Raw genomic sequence first — 15384 nt, 5'->3', positions numbered from 1 at the left:
TGTCTTCCACTCACTTCGTACTCGCCTTATCGGCATCTTTCCTTGACTTTGCCCTAAACCCTTCTAGTCTACTTCCTGTGCGGGGAATGCGACGATCCTGATAGCCTCTGGTTCCCTTTACTCCTTCCGGCAGGCAGCTAAGCTTATCTGCGGAAGCCTTCCGAGTGTTTTGTTGTTAGCCGACGGTCCCTCGGCCAGGGAGGTATATCTCTCGCCTTGTTCGCTCCTTGTCCTGGTCTGCCACCACCCATCCAATTTCCACCATGGCGCCGGTGCTCGACCACTCCGCCATCCCTGGCACTGTCACCCTAGTAGACGTGGACCATGTCATGGCAGCGCGACACCTGGACCATGGACGAGACCATGACATCGTGCTCATCCCCACGCCTTCGAATGACCCAGATGATCCCTTGAATTGGAGCCGGCGCCGAAAGTTGCTGTCCACGGTCTGTGTAAGCCTGTACACGCTGGCGTCGGGCATTGCCTGTTCAGTCGTGTACTCTGTGCTCGTGCCCCTACATCAACAGTCCGGGTTGCCTGTGAGCACGCTCAATGAGGGGACGGGGTATATGTTTTTGCTAGCGGGGTGGGGTTTGCTCTTTTGGCAGCCGTTTGCTATGCAATTTGGCAAACGCTTGACCTATTTATTGTCGCTGGCGGGCATCTTGGTACTTCTTTATTTTTCTTTTCCTTTTCAGGTGTAGAGTGAGGCTGACGATGTGTTTCTAGGCAGTTACAATGTGGGGGTAAGGTTGTCAGAGAAGTGCGAGAGGGAGTATTATTGCTAACGGATCACGGCCAGACCCTATGCGCCCACCAATGGGCAATGGATAGCTCGAAATATCATTCAAGGATTCTTCACAGCCCCGATAGAAGCCCTCCCGGAAATCACCGTCACAGATGTGGTAAGTGCCATCCCTGGCCTTCGCGCCAATTCACTCACTCACTCACAATGGCTAGTACTTCACTCACGAGCGCGGAACATACATGGGTCTCTATGCATTTTTTCTTGCAGGCAGCAACTACTTCGCACCCGTCATCTGTGGATTCATCGCAGAATACCAAGGCTGGCGATGGGTGTTCTACTGGCCAAGTGTCTTCTGCGGCATCATCATTGTCTTCTTATTCTTCTTCATGGAAGAAACGAACTACGTGCGACATAATATCGAGGATACGACGATCGCCAACGTCCGAATTGATCATTCATCTCCCACAAGCTCGCAGAATGGTGACCCCGATCCAGAGAAAGCAGCGCAGACCTCGAAACAGCCTGCTCCTGCGCCAGAGTCTGGCGCGGTTTACACCAAGAAGTCATACTTGAAGAAGCTGTCCCTGCTTGGGCCGAAGCAGAATCAGAATACGATGCTTCGGAGAGTGCAGCAGACGTTGTATTACCTCTCATGGCCGGTCATCTTCTACGCTGGGTATGTGTGTCAATCCAAGCAGATGCCCTGTTACTAATGATGGTGCAGATTCTCGTATGGTTCCTACCTTGTCTTCTTTAACATTCTCAACGGCACCGCATCCATCATTCTAGGCTCGCCACCTTATAACTTCGGGTAAGCAGGAACCCCATAATACGCGAAATCCAAGATTAATAAGTATCAGTTCCTCCATGGTCGGAGTCAGCTACCTAGCCTGCTGTCTGGGCGTCACACTCGGGTAACCTACCTTCTTTTACTGTCCATACCAAACAAAATACTAACTTCAGATAGATCTATCTTCACTGGCCGCTTCAGCGATTGGCTCACCATCAAACTAGCCCGGCGCAACAACGGCGTCATGGAAGCAGAGCACCGTCTATGGCCATTCGTCGCATGTTTATTCCTCGTCCCCGGTTCTCTGCTGCTTTGGGGCGTCGGCGCCGCACACGAAGTCCACTGGTTTGGTCTGATCGTGGCGATGTGCATGCTGGCGTTTACCAACACGTGTGGCGTCACACTGAGCGTCAATTACATGGTGGATAGCTACCGCGAACTGAGCGGGGTTGCTATCGCCAGCGTGATTCTGGTGCGGAATACTATGTCTTTTGCCATTGGTTATGGGTAAGTACTTTTCATCTGGTCTCCGGGGAGATATGGTCTAACTTTGGAATGAATAGGATTACGCCGTGGATCGAGAATATGGGCTACCAGAACTGCTTTATTTCTGCTGCTTTTATCGGCATGGCCTGTGCGGCTGCCTTCCTGGTGATGATTAAATGGGGCAAGGCATGTCGCATCCGAACGCGGGAGAAGTACTGGCAGATCGTGCAGGAGAACTGGGAGAAGGGCATGGGGCACTAGATTTCAGGCAGTTGGTTCAGACTTCCATAGCAATTGACACATCCAAGAATACTATCTAGACAGCCAAACCCGTAGATAACAGGAGACGTAAATCAAGCAAGACGAATAGCCCCCTCCTTATCATAAACGATCTCCCTCATCTTCACGGACCGAAGATGATCCACGCCCTTGGACAGTTCACAGTCATGATAGAAAAGCCACCACTTCCCCTGGAACTCTGCAATAGAATGATGCGTCGTCCAGCCGAGCACAGGCTCCAGAATGCGTCCACGATAGGTAAACGGCCCATAAGGCGACGACCCCGTCGCATAAGCCAAGTAGTGCGTATCTCCCGTTGAGTAAGAGAAATAGTAGGTCCCGTTATAGCGATGCAGCCAGGCCGCCTCGAAAAAGCGGCGGGCGTGATCATCTGCCTCGAGGGGCTCGCCTGTTTCCGGATCGAGAATGTGGATTTCGCGCACCGGTTCGGCAAGCGAGAGCATGTCTTCGCTTAGCCTTGCGACGCGCGGACCAAGCGCGAGTGTTCCCTTGCCGGATGGTTCCTGGGGCCCGGAGCGGCTGGCGTCAAAGACAAGAGAGTTCAGCTCATTCTCGCCCTCTTTCTTGTTGAGGATGGAGGGCTCAACCCAGCACTGGAGCTGCCCACCCCAAATGCCACCGAAATAGAGATACGCCTCCCCATCTCCCTGTTCGCCGTCATCGACAAACACGGCAGGGTCGATACTATAGCTGCCCTGAAGATAGTTCTCCTCGGCCTTGAACGGACCCTCCGGCTGCGCAGAGGAAGCTACGCCAATCCGAAAGATGCCGTCCTGGTCTCGTGCCGGAAACACCAAATAGTATTTCCCGTTCTTGTGCGCTGCGTCGGGCGCCCAGAGCTGTTTCGATACCCAAGGGACATCTTTCTGGTGCAGTACCACGCCGTGGTCGGTTACTTCCCCCCACTTTGTCCATTGAGAGGACGTGGTAGTCGTTCATGTCGTATTGGTCGCCATTGTCGTTGAAGGCGATGTCTGTTTCGCGGTCGTGCGACGGGTAAATGTACAACTTGTTGTTGAAGACGTGGGCCGAAGGGTCGGCCGTGTAGATGTGTTTTACAAGTGGTTCCGAGGCCATTTTGATTGTCTTGTTGGGATGTGGAGATGATTTGGTTGTTGCGTCGGAGTTGGGGCTGGAGTGGGTAATAACGGCGATCAGAATAATACAAATCTGGAGTCTCCCCGCCAAAAAAAAAAACTGGAGAATTAGTTAGGAATGGTACACTCCTGGTTATATATGCTCCCCTCCATGGGCAGCCTTTACCCGAGCGCCGGCTAAAGCAGCCCAGATTCATCCCGTCGAACGCCACAACGTTGGAACCGGCATGGCGGCAATTCAGGGCGGGTAAAGTCAAAACCTGGGGAAAGAATGTCTTCGGTCTATATATTCTTTGTTGTAAGATAGAAACAAAAATAGCCACAAACTCAACCTCAAACTCCAAAGCCAAGACAAAAGACAAAGATGAGTAAAACATCAGTCATTTCTTTTATAACCCACCCGCGTCTCATCCTCCTCCTCTTTAGCCCTGGCCAGACTGTTCTGCCACTCCCTCTCCATCCATCCCATCATCATCTCCATCACCTCCCTCTCGGCCAGATGCCTTCTTGAATTTCTTGTTTTTGCGAGAGCATGCTCATTCACCCTTCCGCTCTCAGCCCTGGGCCCGGAGCAGCCCCTCAACCCAATAAACTGTCCAAACCGCATTCGCTTCGTAGCTAGATCGACATCTTTTTCTTCGGCCGTTCCGATCCATGGCGGAACACGGATTGGATACCACGATGTTGCGGGGACGGGTGGCCAGACTTGGTGAAAATGAACCGCTAGGCTGTCGAGTTGCGATGCGGTGAGAAGGTGGTATGCCAGTAAGGTTGCAGGGAAGTCTGGGTGCGGCAGACCCGTTGTGCTGGAGATTAGTTGGTGTAGTGGACTGGACAGATGGTGGAGGAGAGGAAGAAAGGCTGGGTGGAATTGTGAGTGACTCTCTGGGACTGAGGACGGAGGTGACGGTTGGTTGGTGAGAGTAGAGAAGTTCGGAGGGGAAGGCATGGAATGGTCGGAGACCGAGAGAGATCTGGTGTTTCGCATTTTCAGAAATTGCTAATTTAGAAGGTAGGATGAAATAGATTCAACATAGGGGAAGCTACGCAGATATATAACCGGGCGAACAATGAAAGTGCAGGTAGGAACAAGCTGAAACTCTCGAAAATAGAATGCTTTGTTTCAAGCGAGACTGGAGTCGTGGCTTTGTCCAAGAAAAGACATTCGTGCAAGTCATTGTGTATACGCGGCTCAGCCACCATTCAAGTAGACCAAGAGATTCTATTAACGGATGCCATCAATCATGAATGGCACCTTCTATGGAGCGACCTTATGCTTTTACAACTCACTGCCTCCGTGCTAGATATATTTCGTAGGGATAACCATATTTGTACTTGATGTCATTCGACCTTTGAAGGATATGCAGCTTTTGTCCTTGTTTTTCTTCTTCTCAAGGTATTATCAAATGAGCACTTCTCAACGACCCTAGAGCATCGTTAAGTCGTCATAGTTATCTTCAGAAGATGCTGGGCAGAACTTCGCCGGGCGCGCAAACAGTTTCCTCATCGCCTCAGCGCTCTTGATGACATTACGCCCTTGGGTGACTTGGCCCATATCCTGCATACTACAGCCATGCTTGAATAGAGCCCTTGCATACTCATATTTGATCACTGAAATCATTTCGGAATCTCCAGCTTTTGGTCAAGGTACGCTCTGTGTATCTCATAATTGAACCCATGTCATTCGGATATCACGAAGAAAATTGACGCAACCTTAGACAGATATGCTAGCCATTTCCTGGGACAGATCAGGCTCCTCCGACAAAGGCGGCAGACCAACGTGCTTATTGATCCAGTTGATGACAGTGCGGTGCCACAGCAGTGAGTTCTCTGGGTTGAGAACCCAGTGGTTTTCATCAGGGAACGTCAAGAATGCGCTGTCGATACCACGCATCTGGAGAACATTAAACGCAGCGAGACCCTCGGCAATTGTCAAACGGTAGTCCAGCTCGTTGTGGATGATCAGATGCGGAGTTGACCAGTTCTCTGTGAAGCGCGACGGATCCCACTTCGCCCAGTTCTCGGGGACCTTCCAGATTGGGCCTTTGAGGTCGTGCAGAGGGAAGTATTGCTCCTCGCTGGCGAGCTGGGAGGTCATACTGAACACTCCGTCGTGGGTGACCAGGGCCTTGAACTGGCGGCCGAGAGGGTGCCCTTGGATCCAGTTCATCATGTAGCCACCGTAGGAGGCACCCAGGGCAACGGCTCGGGTGATATCAACATACTTTAAGTGTTGTTGGATATGCTCGAAGCCCTTCACCAGATCCTCGTATGGGCGTCCGCCCCACTCACCGCGAATAGCATCCGTGAACTGCTGTCCGTAACCCGTGCTACCGGTGGGATTAGGTGTAATAACGACGTATCCTTGTTCAGCAAATACGGCGGGATTCCAGCGCGTGCTCCACTGGTCATTCCATGCACCTTGGGGACCTCCGTGGATCAAATACGCAAGAGGGTACTTCTCGCCGGGCTTGAAGTTGGACGGCTTGATGATCCAAGCATGTACAGGATGATCGTCTGCTCCACGGAACCAAGTCTCATCGACTTGGGACGAGGAGAGCCCGAATGCTGCTCCGCTTCGGCTACTCGACGACACCACACGCACATCATCTGGATTTTCTGGGTCAATAATGGACCACAAGCTGTTGTCAACAAGACTGCTGCTGGAGATGAACAACTTCGAAGAGTTAGCTGCGACAGGAGCCACATCATTGACGTATCCAGAACGAGTCAACTGCTTCAGCGCATCGGGTTTGGCGCTGCGGATGTTTTGCAATGGAAGGTCATATAGCACTCCGCGGCCATTCTCTTCCACTTGAATAAGCAGTGACTGGTCGCCCTGGGCAAATGAGATGGCGGAAGGGCTGAGATCCCAGCCTCCTTTTCCGTCCGACGACTGGAAGACCTCAATCATCTCCGCATTCCATGGGTTCGGAACATACAGGATCCGATTTTTATCAGACTCGTATCCATCAACCTGCATAGCCAAAAGTGCAATTGAGCCTCCATCCGAAGTAATAACGGGAGATGACATTGCGCCCTGGAGGCCTTCAAACCCTTGAACTTGGCAGACTGTGTCCTTGGTGCTCATGCTTGTCCAAGAAAACATAGGTGCATAGTAGCACGAGCAAGCAGTGTGAGTAGCCGGGTTCAGGTTGGGATCTTTGGCAATGAAAACAATAGCGGTCGGACTGATATCAAAGTCTCCGCTGCCGCCAAATGGTGGGATTGGCGACTCGACCCCATTCAGCCCGGAGACCGCGATCAAGTTGGTGAGTCCCGAGACAGAATACTTCCCCGCCTGCCTGCGAGCAGGGGACAAGGGCGCTTTCTCCAATAGACCATACCAGATTGCGTTCTTCTGCGGCTCAACATATGCGTCCCAATGTCTGACAAAGAGTGACGTGTACAGCTTACCCGTCGTGAGGGGCTTTTTAGCGTCATGCGGATTGTACAGCGAGCCGTCTGGGTTGGCCTTGCCGCTCACAGCGAAACCGATCTTCCCAGGCTCGATATTTGTGACTTTAAGGTCCGAAACTGGTCCTGGAACCGTGCCTGCCATGTAGGTCTTGTCTACCTCGCGCGCATCACCGACGATAAAGCTGGTATTCCCATTGGCCTTGGTCTTCAGCCAGACCAGCTGGTCGCCGTCGCCGAGCCACTGCGGGTTGGTGGCGCCAGGATCATTGGTAATGAGTGCAGACTGGCCAGAATCAATATCGAGCACACGAATCTCATTGGTCTTGGAATGCGATTCGAAGGAGTAAGAGGTCTGGGTGTACACCGCCAGGGTCCCCGCTGCGTTGGGGACAGCGGAGGACCGTCGGGGTGCACCAAGAAGAACGCTTGAAAGACCAGTCAGTTTCACGATTCAAAGATAGAAAAGCGAGTTGCACTTACTCGGGTGTGAACCTCATGGAGCGGATAGCCATCGGGGTACGATGATAAAAGCTTCTAGGGTTGAGCGAAGGTGAACAAATATAGTAGGAGAACAACCGCAGAATATATATCGGATGTTCAGAACTGAGATACGCAAGAATATATGCAAGAGTAAATGCTTATGAGGGAGACCAGAGATTGAAGAGTTGAAGGAGGGAAAAAAGGAAGGGGTTGGAGTATGCGGGGTTGCTTATCTTAGCGGCAATATTTGTACCAGTTAGTTATGCACTACAAGAAGTAGATAGGAACAAGACAATCAAAGATTCAATTCCGTATGAGAGCCAGCGACTTAATTAAAAGCTACCGAGGTAGAAGCTATGCACAGAGAGGAAACTTGGTATCCTAACGATGTCGCATAACGACTATCTAGTACTGACCAAACCTGCTCCACCATTCTAGACAAGCTATTAGATGGCAAGTCTCTCCACCTTGGACCTGAGCTGACGGATCTGGGGAGCCAAGTCACTAGCCTCGTTCGAGTTGATGCTAGCAGCAATGATGGGTCGGCTCACACCACACGCCCGTCCCAGCGCAGCCTTGCTAGGCACAAAAACGTACGGGACGTTCTTGTCCTCGCACAGAAGCGGAAGGTGCATGACGATAGCCAGGGGGGTCGTGTCTCCAGCGAGAATGACAAGTTCAGAGACACCGCGGTTCACAGACTTGGTGGCTATGTAGACGAGACTTAGTTCCCGAAGCACAGAAACTCCATGGACAATGGAACTCACCTTCGTTCGCTCCCTTCTTCACCTGTCGGGAATGAGTTCCCTGCTGCAAGACATCCAGGAGCTCTTGCGCCAGGGTGGCATCGGCCATCGGCCAGGCTGTACATCGCATATTGTCAGGTCTCAAGAGATTCATCGGCTAGAGGTCAGGATGTCTTACCTGCGTTCTCAGCGGATTCCATTTTCTTTTCGAATAGCCTTGTTTTCAAGTAGGCTCGCCTGCAAAAGGTTCACTGCCTGAGGTGGTTGTCAGGTGGATAAGTGTGTGGGAGAGTGTGATTGACGAGCGCAAAAAGTCCGAAGTGGGAAAAGACATTTTCTGCGCGGATCTCATCACGTGATCTCCACTCCGGGTGCAACCTTAATTCTCAGGTTGACAAGATTCTCATTGGTCATCGAAGTACTATGAAGTAGACGAGTAGTATATTTTTGAATGAAACCATTATTTGCGCACTCAATACTAGTACATAGACAGACAGAAAGAACCAAAAATCACTCTTCCTCCTCCTCTCCACTCTCATCCTCCTCCATCCCCTCCGCCGCAGTCACCGTAAACGTCGGCGCCTGATCCACACCAACGTAGCTGTCACTCATCAAGTACAGCGTCAGTTCATGCTCGCCAGGCGTGGGCACCACATATTCCAGGCGTAGCTCGAGCTGCCGACCAATAGTAACCCGCTTAATAGCCAGCAGGTTCTTGGTCTTCTCCTCGCCGACCACCAGCCACCAATTCTCCATCTTCTGGCTGGGATAGAAAGGCGCATGCACCGTGGTGTCGGGCTCTTCGTCCTCCTCCACTTCACGCTCGATCTTGACTTGCAGGTAGGCCGGCTCACCCGACGTGATGCTCTCCGGGTCTTCGACTTGGAAGTCCAGATTGATGTCGGGGTACTTCTCGTTCGTGAAGGCCGCTGCTTGCGCCAGCTGTTTGTTGTTGAGTCCCAGGCGTTTGACCAGCGTCGCGTAGTCCTTGTTCTCGCCAGGGTTCATGGCTTCCATAAATTCAAAGATGTCGTTGATACTGCACAGGCTAGGTTAGCAGCTAGTTCGAAATTGGGGCGGAAGGGTGCATACTTGTACTCATTAGCCACCTGGATGGCCTCCGGGCCGAAGTGAGGAATTTGCTTGAGCGGGCTGTCTCGATCCCACATAGCCTGGACCACCATTTGCGACAGCTCCATGGCGTTCATTGCATTCAGGTGACCTTCAGAAGAAAGAACATCGACACACGCGCTGAGCAGGTTAAGAATCTTGCGAATAATGTCCTCTTGGTCCTTGGCCAAATCGATGGGCAGTTGCATTCGGGAGAAGTGCGCTTGGAGAAGGACAAGTGCCTTGAAGTGAGGCGAGTCGAATGCAGCCTCTGACATCTTGACGGGCACGCGATCATACACACGACGAAGAATATGATCCTCATGACGACGCATCTGGATAGACTCAAACTCCGTGGCCGATGTGACAATCTCCAAGATGCCCTTGAGCTTTGTGCGAGCCGACAGAGACAGCAAGAAGGTCTGCATAGTGATGAAGGAGATGTTGTAATACGTGCCAATCATAGCAGCATTTAATGGCGAAACGGTGTCATCTTCCTCATCCAAGTCAATGATCTTGGCTTCGGACAGTTCCTTCAGTGTGTTCTCCACGAGCTCCGACAGGAACGTGCTCAGACCTTCATGGCTCACATCGCTTAGACCGTAGAAACTTGGGTTGGCAAGCAGACGACGGTAGAAGTAGGTGTACGTCATCCAATCGACCGCATCCTGCGTCGACGAGATGGTCTTCGTGCTGACTTCGGTCACAAAGGCATCGTGCAAGTACACCTGCAGATGACTTTCGACGGGCAGTGCCTCGTTCAGGAACTTCTTGTAGTACTCACGTTTAACAGCCGGTACCATCAACACACCACGGCCGCTCTTGTCTTGACCGGGACGAGAAGCCTTGCCAAACATTTGCAAGATCTCACTAATAGGATAATCGATGTACCGGTGCTCACGGCCGTCGTAGAATTGAGTGTTCATGACGATCACCAGATGAGCAGTGAGATCCAGCTCCCAGCAGACATCACGCGAGGCCAACAGCACTTGGATGGCGCCAATGGTGAACAGATGCGAGACGATCCGTTTGTCAGTCTGACTCAAGGCCTCATGGTAATAACCAATACCGTGAGAGAGCGAGGTGGCGAGAGTTTGTTCTTGAACACGGCTAAGGATTGGAGCCAGCTCATCGACATCGGCGTTCAAGAAGCGGTCCTCGTCGTCGTCCATGGCACAAGCCGCCAAAAGATCCATCGCGGTTGACCGTGTCTGCTTGCGGTTGGGAACGAAGACGAGAGCTGGCTTATCGGGAGACAACTGTAGGATCGAGTGATAGGTAGGCTTGGCCATTGCGACCATGAGAGAAGGGAAGTGCGGGATGGTGTATGACTGGATGTGAAGCTCCAGGGGCACGGGGCGAGCATGGGGACTGAAGTTGTAGATCGTATGCTTGTTGGCACCGATCCACTCGCCGATGTCACGGGCGTTTGAAAGGGGCACACTTAGGCCAACGATGCGCATTTCGTTCTCGGTCTGGAGAGCAATGTAATGCATGCGAGACACGACCACTTCATACACATATCCACCGTAGCCACCAAGCATGTGAAGCTCATCCGCGATGAATAATTGCACGGTCTGAACATTCTTGCGTCGTTGCCATTGACGAGACAGGACATCCCACTGCGCAGGTGTGGCAAGGACCAGGTCGGCGCGTTCAAGGAGTCTCAGGTCGGCCGTTGTCTCTCCAATGAGCTTGACAATTGTCTTACCACCAGCAAGCTTGCCTAGTCGTTTCTCCCAGTCTGCATGACGTTGATCAACCAACTCTTGGAAGGGAGCGATGTAAACAGCCCGGCCACGCTCTTCCGATGACCAGTGGCGGAGCAGGGCCAATTCGGCGCAGACCGTCTTGCCGCTACCAGTTGGGGCACCAATAAAGACGTTGTCGTCAGTGTCGAAGATGGACTTGAAGACCTGGGTCTGGATCTTGTTGAAGTGCTCCCAATCAGGGTAGAGTTGCTGGTAGTCCGCGCGCTTTAAGGCTTTGACTGGCGCACGCTGCATATCGAGCAACGGTGTGTGGGGAGGGAAACGCTCAGGAAGGACCAACTTCTGGAAAGACACTGCAATCTTCGTCTCGCAATGCATCCAACGATCAGACACCAAGGAGATGAAGTAGTTGGGCGGCATCGGCTCAGTGATCGGGACCGTGAATTCGACAAGATGCTCATTCACCTCGGCCTGCGCAAATTCCCTCCGCAGCAAAAAGCGGTCGTGGAATAAGATCTCCTCTCCATCACAGTCTTCAACGAGGATCCAGAAATCTTGCGCGGTGCCGTGGACAGCATCATCCCAGACGAAATTCGGCGAGATGGTAAGCTCTACTCGCAGCATCGACCGCGTTATGGGCTGTACTTGAGCCTGAACCTCGAGGCGGGGGAACTTCGAGACAAGGTCGCAGACGACGCGCCCAGCTTTGGGCATGCCCAGAAGCTCACCCATGCGAGGGGGGTCCAAATCGAAATAGCTGGCCCACGGCACATCGATTCGCTCGGCCTTTTGCAGAATATCCCGCGGGCAGCCTGGGAACTGACGTAGCGGGGACATCGTTGGCCACATGCGTCTTTCGGCCATCTTACAGAGGTCAAGGGCAGTCTTGGCCACCGAGGACCATCCCTTCTTCAAGCAGATCTCGAAAATGGCTCGAATGATACGCCCCGCGGACTGAGTGACATAAACCATATCTGCCATCAGCGCAAGACCTTCAAGCTTAAGTCGCGAGATATAGGCCTGCAGCAGGACATTAATCTTGCAATGGGGCTCATCGATTGTCTCCTTGACGGGAACCGGCACGCGACCCAGAAGCTTGCCAAGCTCGAGCTTCTCATCTTGGCGAACAGGGATGTACTTGAATTCGTCACTCAGGGCGAAGATGCGGAAGAGCTCGATGGTGGTGATGGAGGGCTGTATGTGCTGGGAGTAGGTCAACATCGAATTGTGTCCGATGTAGTAGTGCGAGGAGATCCGTCCAAGCTCAGTCGACTGGAGACGCCCCGTTTTCTTCTCATACTTGAGGAGCCCGGCTCTTTCAAGAATAACGGCAGCCGAGTGAATGAGATCAACTCGCTTCTGTTCCAAGGCATCGTCATTCTCGTAGTCGGCACCGACGCTGTACAAGCCTGGAGAGCGAAGCATGCGAACATAGAGGTACGTGTACCCAAGCCACTCAACACCCTCGTCACGGGTGCGAACATTTCCAAGTACGACTTCAGCGTTCAGATTGTCCGCAAGTTTGCTGACCAACTGTGATTCAATAGGCAGTTGCTGATTCAGGAGCGAGAGGTAGTATTGGATCTCGGCTTGTGATGTGATGATAATACCTTCGCCGAATGTATCGTATTGAGGTCGGCCAGCTCGGCCGAGCATCTGCAGAACATCTTGAGGACTCAGTTCCACCCAACTACCCTTCTCGGGAGAGTAAACCTGGGTCCCCTTGATAATGACGGTATGCGCGGGAAGGTTGACACCCCAAGCCAGAGTTGCTGTACACACGAGAACCTGAATACTGCCATCGGCGAACAGAGCCTGGACGGAATCACGATCTGCCAGACTCAGACCAGCGTGATGAATACCGAGTCCGTAAGGCAAGAGATCCTTCAAAGATGGATCATCGACAGATTCAGCTTCCTCTGACAGAATAGCGCGGCTGGCCGCATCACTGCGCAGGATCTGACCAATGGTTTCCATCTCAAGAGCCTTGTCCCTGATGTATTTGGCAGTCTTTGCCGTTTCCTTTCTGGAGTGGACGAAAATAAGCATTTGGTTCCGGCGCTGGCCGACTTGCTCCATGACCTTGTTGTAGCAGATATCGTTCATCGTCTTGAGCTGCTTGATTGCTTTTTTGTCGGTGACACCAATAAACTCCTGCTTGAGCGGACAAGGCCGATAAGAGCCATCGAAATGGAACAGACCCTTGACAGGATCAACTCGCAAAAAGTTGCCGACATCACGGTAGTTCGGAAGAGTAGCGCTGAGACCAACAATCCGCACTGGGTCTCCGGTCTGCTCAACCCGGCGGATTGTCCGGCTGACAATGCTCTCAATTACCGGACCACGATCATCGTGAAGCAAATGAATTTCATCGATGACGATGAGACGGACGAGTCTGGTGTAGCTGGTCTCCGAGGCCTTTCTCGTGATGACATCGAACTTTTCAGGGGTGGTGACAATGACTTGAGTGTCGGCGATTTGCTGCTTGGTGAGTTGTCGATCTCCTGTAAGCTCGGCGACCCTAATCCCATAGGGCTCGAGACGTTTGCCAAGGTTTCCGACCTGTTCTTGCACCAGAGCCTTCAAGGGGGAGATGTACACGATCTTGAAATCATCGAGCATAACCTCTCCTGTTTCGGGGTTGCGGTTCTTGCCAATTTCTCGAAGAATAGTGAGCATAGCGACGTTGGTCTTCCCAGATCCCGTGGGAGCGCAAACAAGCAGGTTGCCATCGTCGTGGAAGGCTGACGGGTAACACTTGGTTTGGATCCGATTTAATTCCTTGGAGCTGCCAAATCCGACACGCGCCCAATCAGGCAATTCAGTGGTCGGGATATTCTTCTCGCCGGCCTCTTTCTTGGCTTTGGGTGGTGGAACATGGATTTCCTCGTACCCCTTGAACGTCCGTTTCGTAGAACCCTGGGGTAGTTTGACATTGGGGTTGGTCATGAGATGGTTGCCCTGATGAAAAACAAGGTTTTCCAAGTTGATCAGCCGTTGCGGCTGCAAACCGCCGACCAATCCACCGTCCGCAGCAGCAGCAGGCTTCTCTTCTGCCGGTCCTGAAGGAACATCGACATCCATCAGGTCGAGCTTGATCTTCTTTTCGGGCCGGTCCGCAAGTTCATCTCGAGTTTTGCCACGGATTTCATCCAAGATTGCTCGGTGGCCCGTCTCAACCATCTCACTCTCTACGAGGTTGCGGGCATCGGCATCCTCGGCGACTCTTCGCCACCGGGTCACCCAGACGACCTTGTCGCGATTGGTGACTAACTTGGCAACGAGGTCGGGATGGTCGTAATCAAAAAGCTCCATCAAGTCATTCTCGACGTCGCGCAATGGGCGTAGAGTGCCATCCTCCGCGGTGCCACCCAGAATTGCGAGCGCGTCACGAGCTTTCTCGTGCTGGGTGTGGGCATCCGAGTATAAGGCGCCGATCTGACGCTGCAGCCAGTAGGCGTCAATTTCACGAGCAGGGACATTCAGCCCGGTTTTATCCTGTGTCTTATCACCCCGAGCCATGCCACCGTCAATGATCATTTCATCACCATCCTCAAGGTCCTGAGCAGCTTCAAGATCAGGTCGATCTTCCTCATCAGCCTCTTCCTCATCGGTGAGCTCGTCATCGTCTCGGATTTCGTCGACGGTACCCATGCGATCATCATCCTCATCCTCCTCATCGAAGACAACGGCGACACCTTGGCGCTCATCGAGTTCAGCGCCCTCTTCCTCCATGCCGCCTTCCATTTCTTCATCTTCATCTTGGGCTTCGTAGTCCGTAATCTTTTTGCCCAGATTGACGAGCTCGTTGAACTCTTTCGGGTTCATTGAGCTACCCAGAAGATCATCGATCTCTTTCTTTTTGTCAAAGTCCTTCATTTCTTCATCCTTCAGGTATTCCAAGACGGCGTCGGCGGCACTGCGAACGACTTCGTGCGGGACATCGCCCAAATGGCCACCGGTGATCGTAAGGATAAGGTCGTACGTGGCTCGTGTGGCGGGTGTCCGAGGGCGATATTTCAAGCCTTCAACGAGAGCATCGGCGGCAGAAAGGATGCCTTGGCCTCGTTGCTGCGCTGGCTGACCGCGCAGGCGCTTTTTCTGTTCCCGCAAAAGCACGTCTTCACCTTCACGGATGCTGCCGCGCTCAATATCTGTTGGGCCGACTGCCTTCTTTTTCGACTTGGGCGCATGGTCGCGCGCTACCTGGCCGCCCATCTCTCGGATTCCAATGCGGCCTGCGAGAGACTCCGGGTCTCCGGTGGGTTCATCGTTGACGCGGCTGATGAAACGACGGTCCGCCTGGAGAACCAGGTTGGACATCGCCGAGTACTTGTACTGCGAAATATTTTGGTCCGCCATTTTGGTGGTGGGAGCGAACGAATCGCAGGCAAGCAACAGAAATGAAAAAAAGAATGAGTCGCGACCAGGATCTGAGTCCGGAGCTCAGAGACAGGGTCGCGGCCGACACTGGATTGTCAAAGAATGGATTTCA

At 52.6% G+C, this 15384-nt stretch overlaps 5 protein-coding genes across 5 annotated transcripts; 1 reads left to right on the top strand and 4 right to left on the bottom strand.

Moving 5' to 3' along the window:
- Positions 1–263: 263 nt before the first annotated feature.
- On the top strand, positions 264–2285 carry N7474_003827 (putative MFS transporter; the record flags this gene model as incomplete). The annotated part of the gene is made up of 8 exons (XM_057195242.1): positions 264–668; positions 730–746; positions 803–905; positions 961–1424; positions 1473–1559; positions 1609–1662; positions 1716–2045; positions 2102–2285. The coding sequence occupies 8 exons, from the start codon at positions 264–266 to the stop codon at positions 2283–2285; spliced, it is 1644 nt and encodes a 547-aa protein (XP_057052638.1).
- Positions 2286–2377: 92 nt separating this feature from the next.
- On the bottom strand, positions 2378–3401 carry N7474_003826 (glycoside hydrolase family 43 protein; the record flags this gene model as incomplete). Its single annotated transcript, XM_057195241.1, has 2 exons — positions 2378–3190; positions 3249–3401. 2 exons carry the CDS (start codon positions 3399–3401, stop codon positions 2378–2380), a joined length of 966 nt encoding a protein of 321 aa, XP_057052637.1.
- A 1734-nt stretch (positions 3402–5135) lies between these two features.
- On the bottom strand, positions 5136–7353 carry N7474_003825 (oligopeptidase family protein; the record flags this gene model as incomplete). The annotated part of the gene is made up of 2 exons (XM_057195240.1): positions 5136–7266; positions 7322–7353. The coding sequence occupies 2 exons, from the start codon at positions 7351–7353 to the stop codon at positions 5136–5138; spliced, it is 2163 nt and encodes a 720-aa protein (XP_057052636.1).
- A 414-nt stretch (positions 7354–7767) lies between these two features.
- N7474_003824 (uncharacterized protein) lies at positions 7768–8267 on the bottom strand (the record flags this gene model as incomplete). The annotated part of the gene is made up of 3 exons (XM_057195239.1): positions 7768–8030; positions 8089–8184; positions 8246–8267. The coding sequence occupies 3 exons, from the start codon at positions 8265–8267 to the stop codon at positions 7768–7770; spliced, it is 381 nt and encodes a 126-aa protein (XP_057052635.1).
- Positions 8268–8577: 310 nt separating this feature from the next.
- N7474_003823 (ATP-dependent RNA helicase BRR2) lies at positions 8578–15251 on the bottom strand (the record flags this gene model as incomplete). Its single annotated transcript, XM_057195238.1, has 2 exons — positions 8578–9106; positions 9160–15251. 2 exons carry the CDS (start codon positions 15249–15251, stop codon positions 8578–8580), a joined length of 6621 nt encoding a protein of 2206 aa, XP_057052634.1.
- Positions 15252–15384: the final 133 nt, after the last annotated feature.

This window comes from Penicillium riverlandense (assembly GCF_028828495.1).
Source record: "Penicillium riverlandense strain IBT 135883 chromosome Unknown utg000003l_segment0_segment0, whole genome shotgun sequence".
Lineage (NCBI taxonomy): Eukaryota > Fungi > Ascomycota > Eurotiomycetes > Eurotiales > Aspergillaceae > Penicillium > Penicillium riverlandense.
Note: the sequence above shows the minus strand (reverse complement) of the source record. Positions and strands in the feature narration are given on the sequence as shown.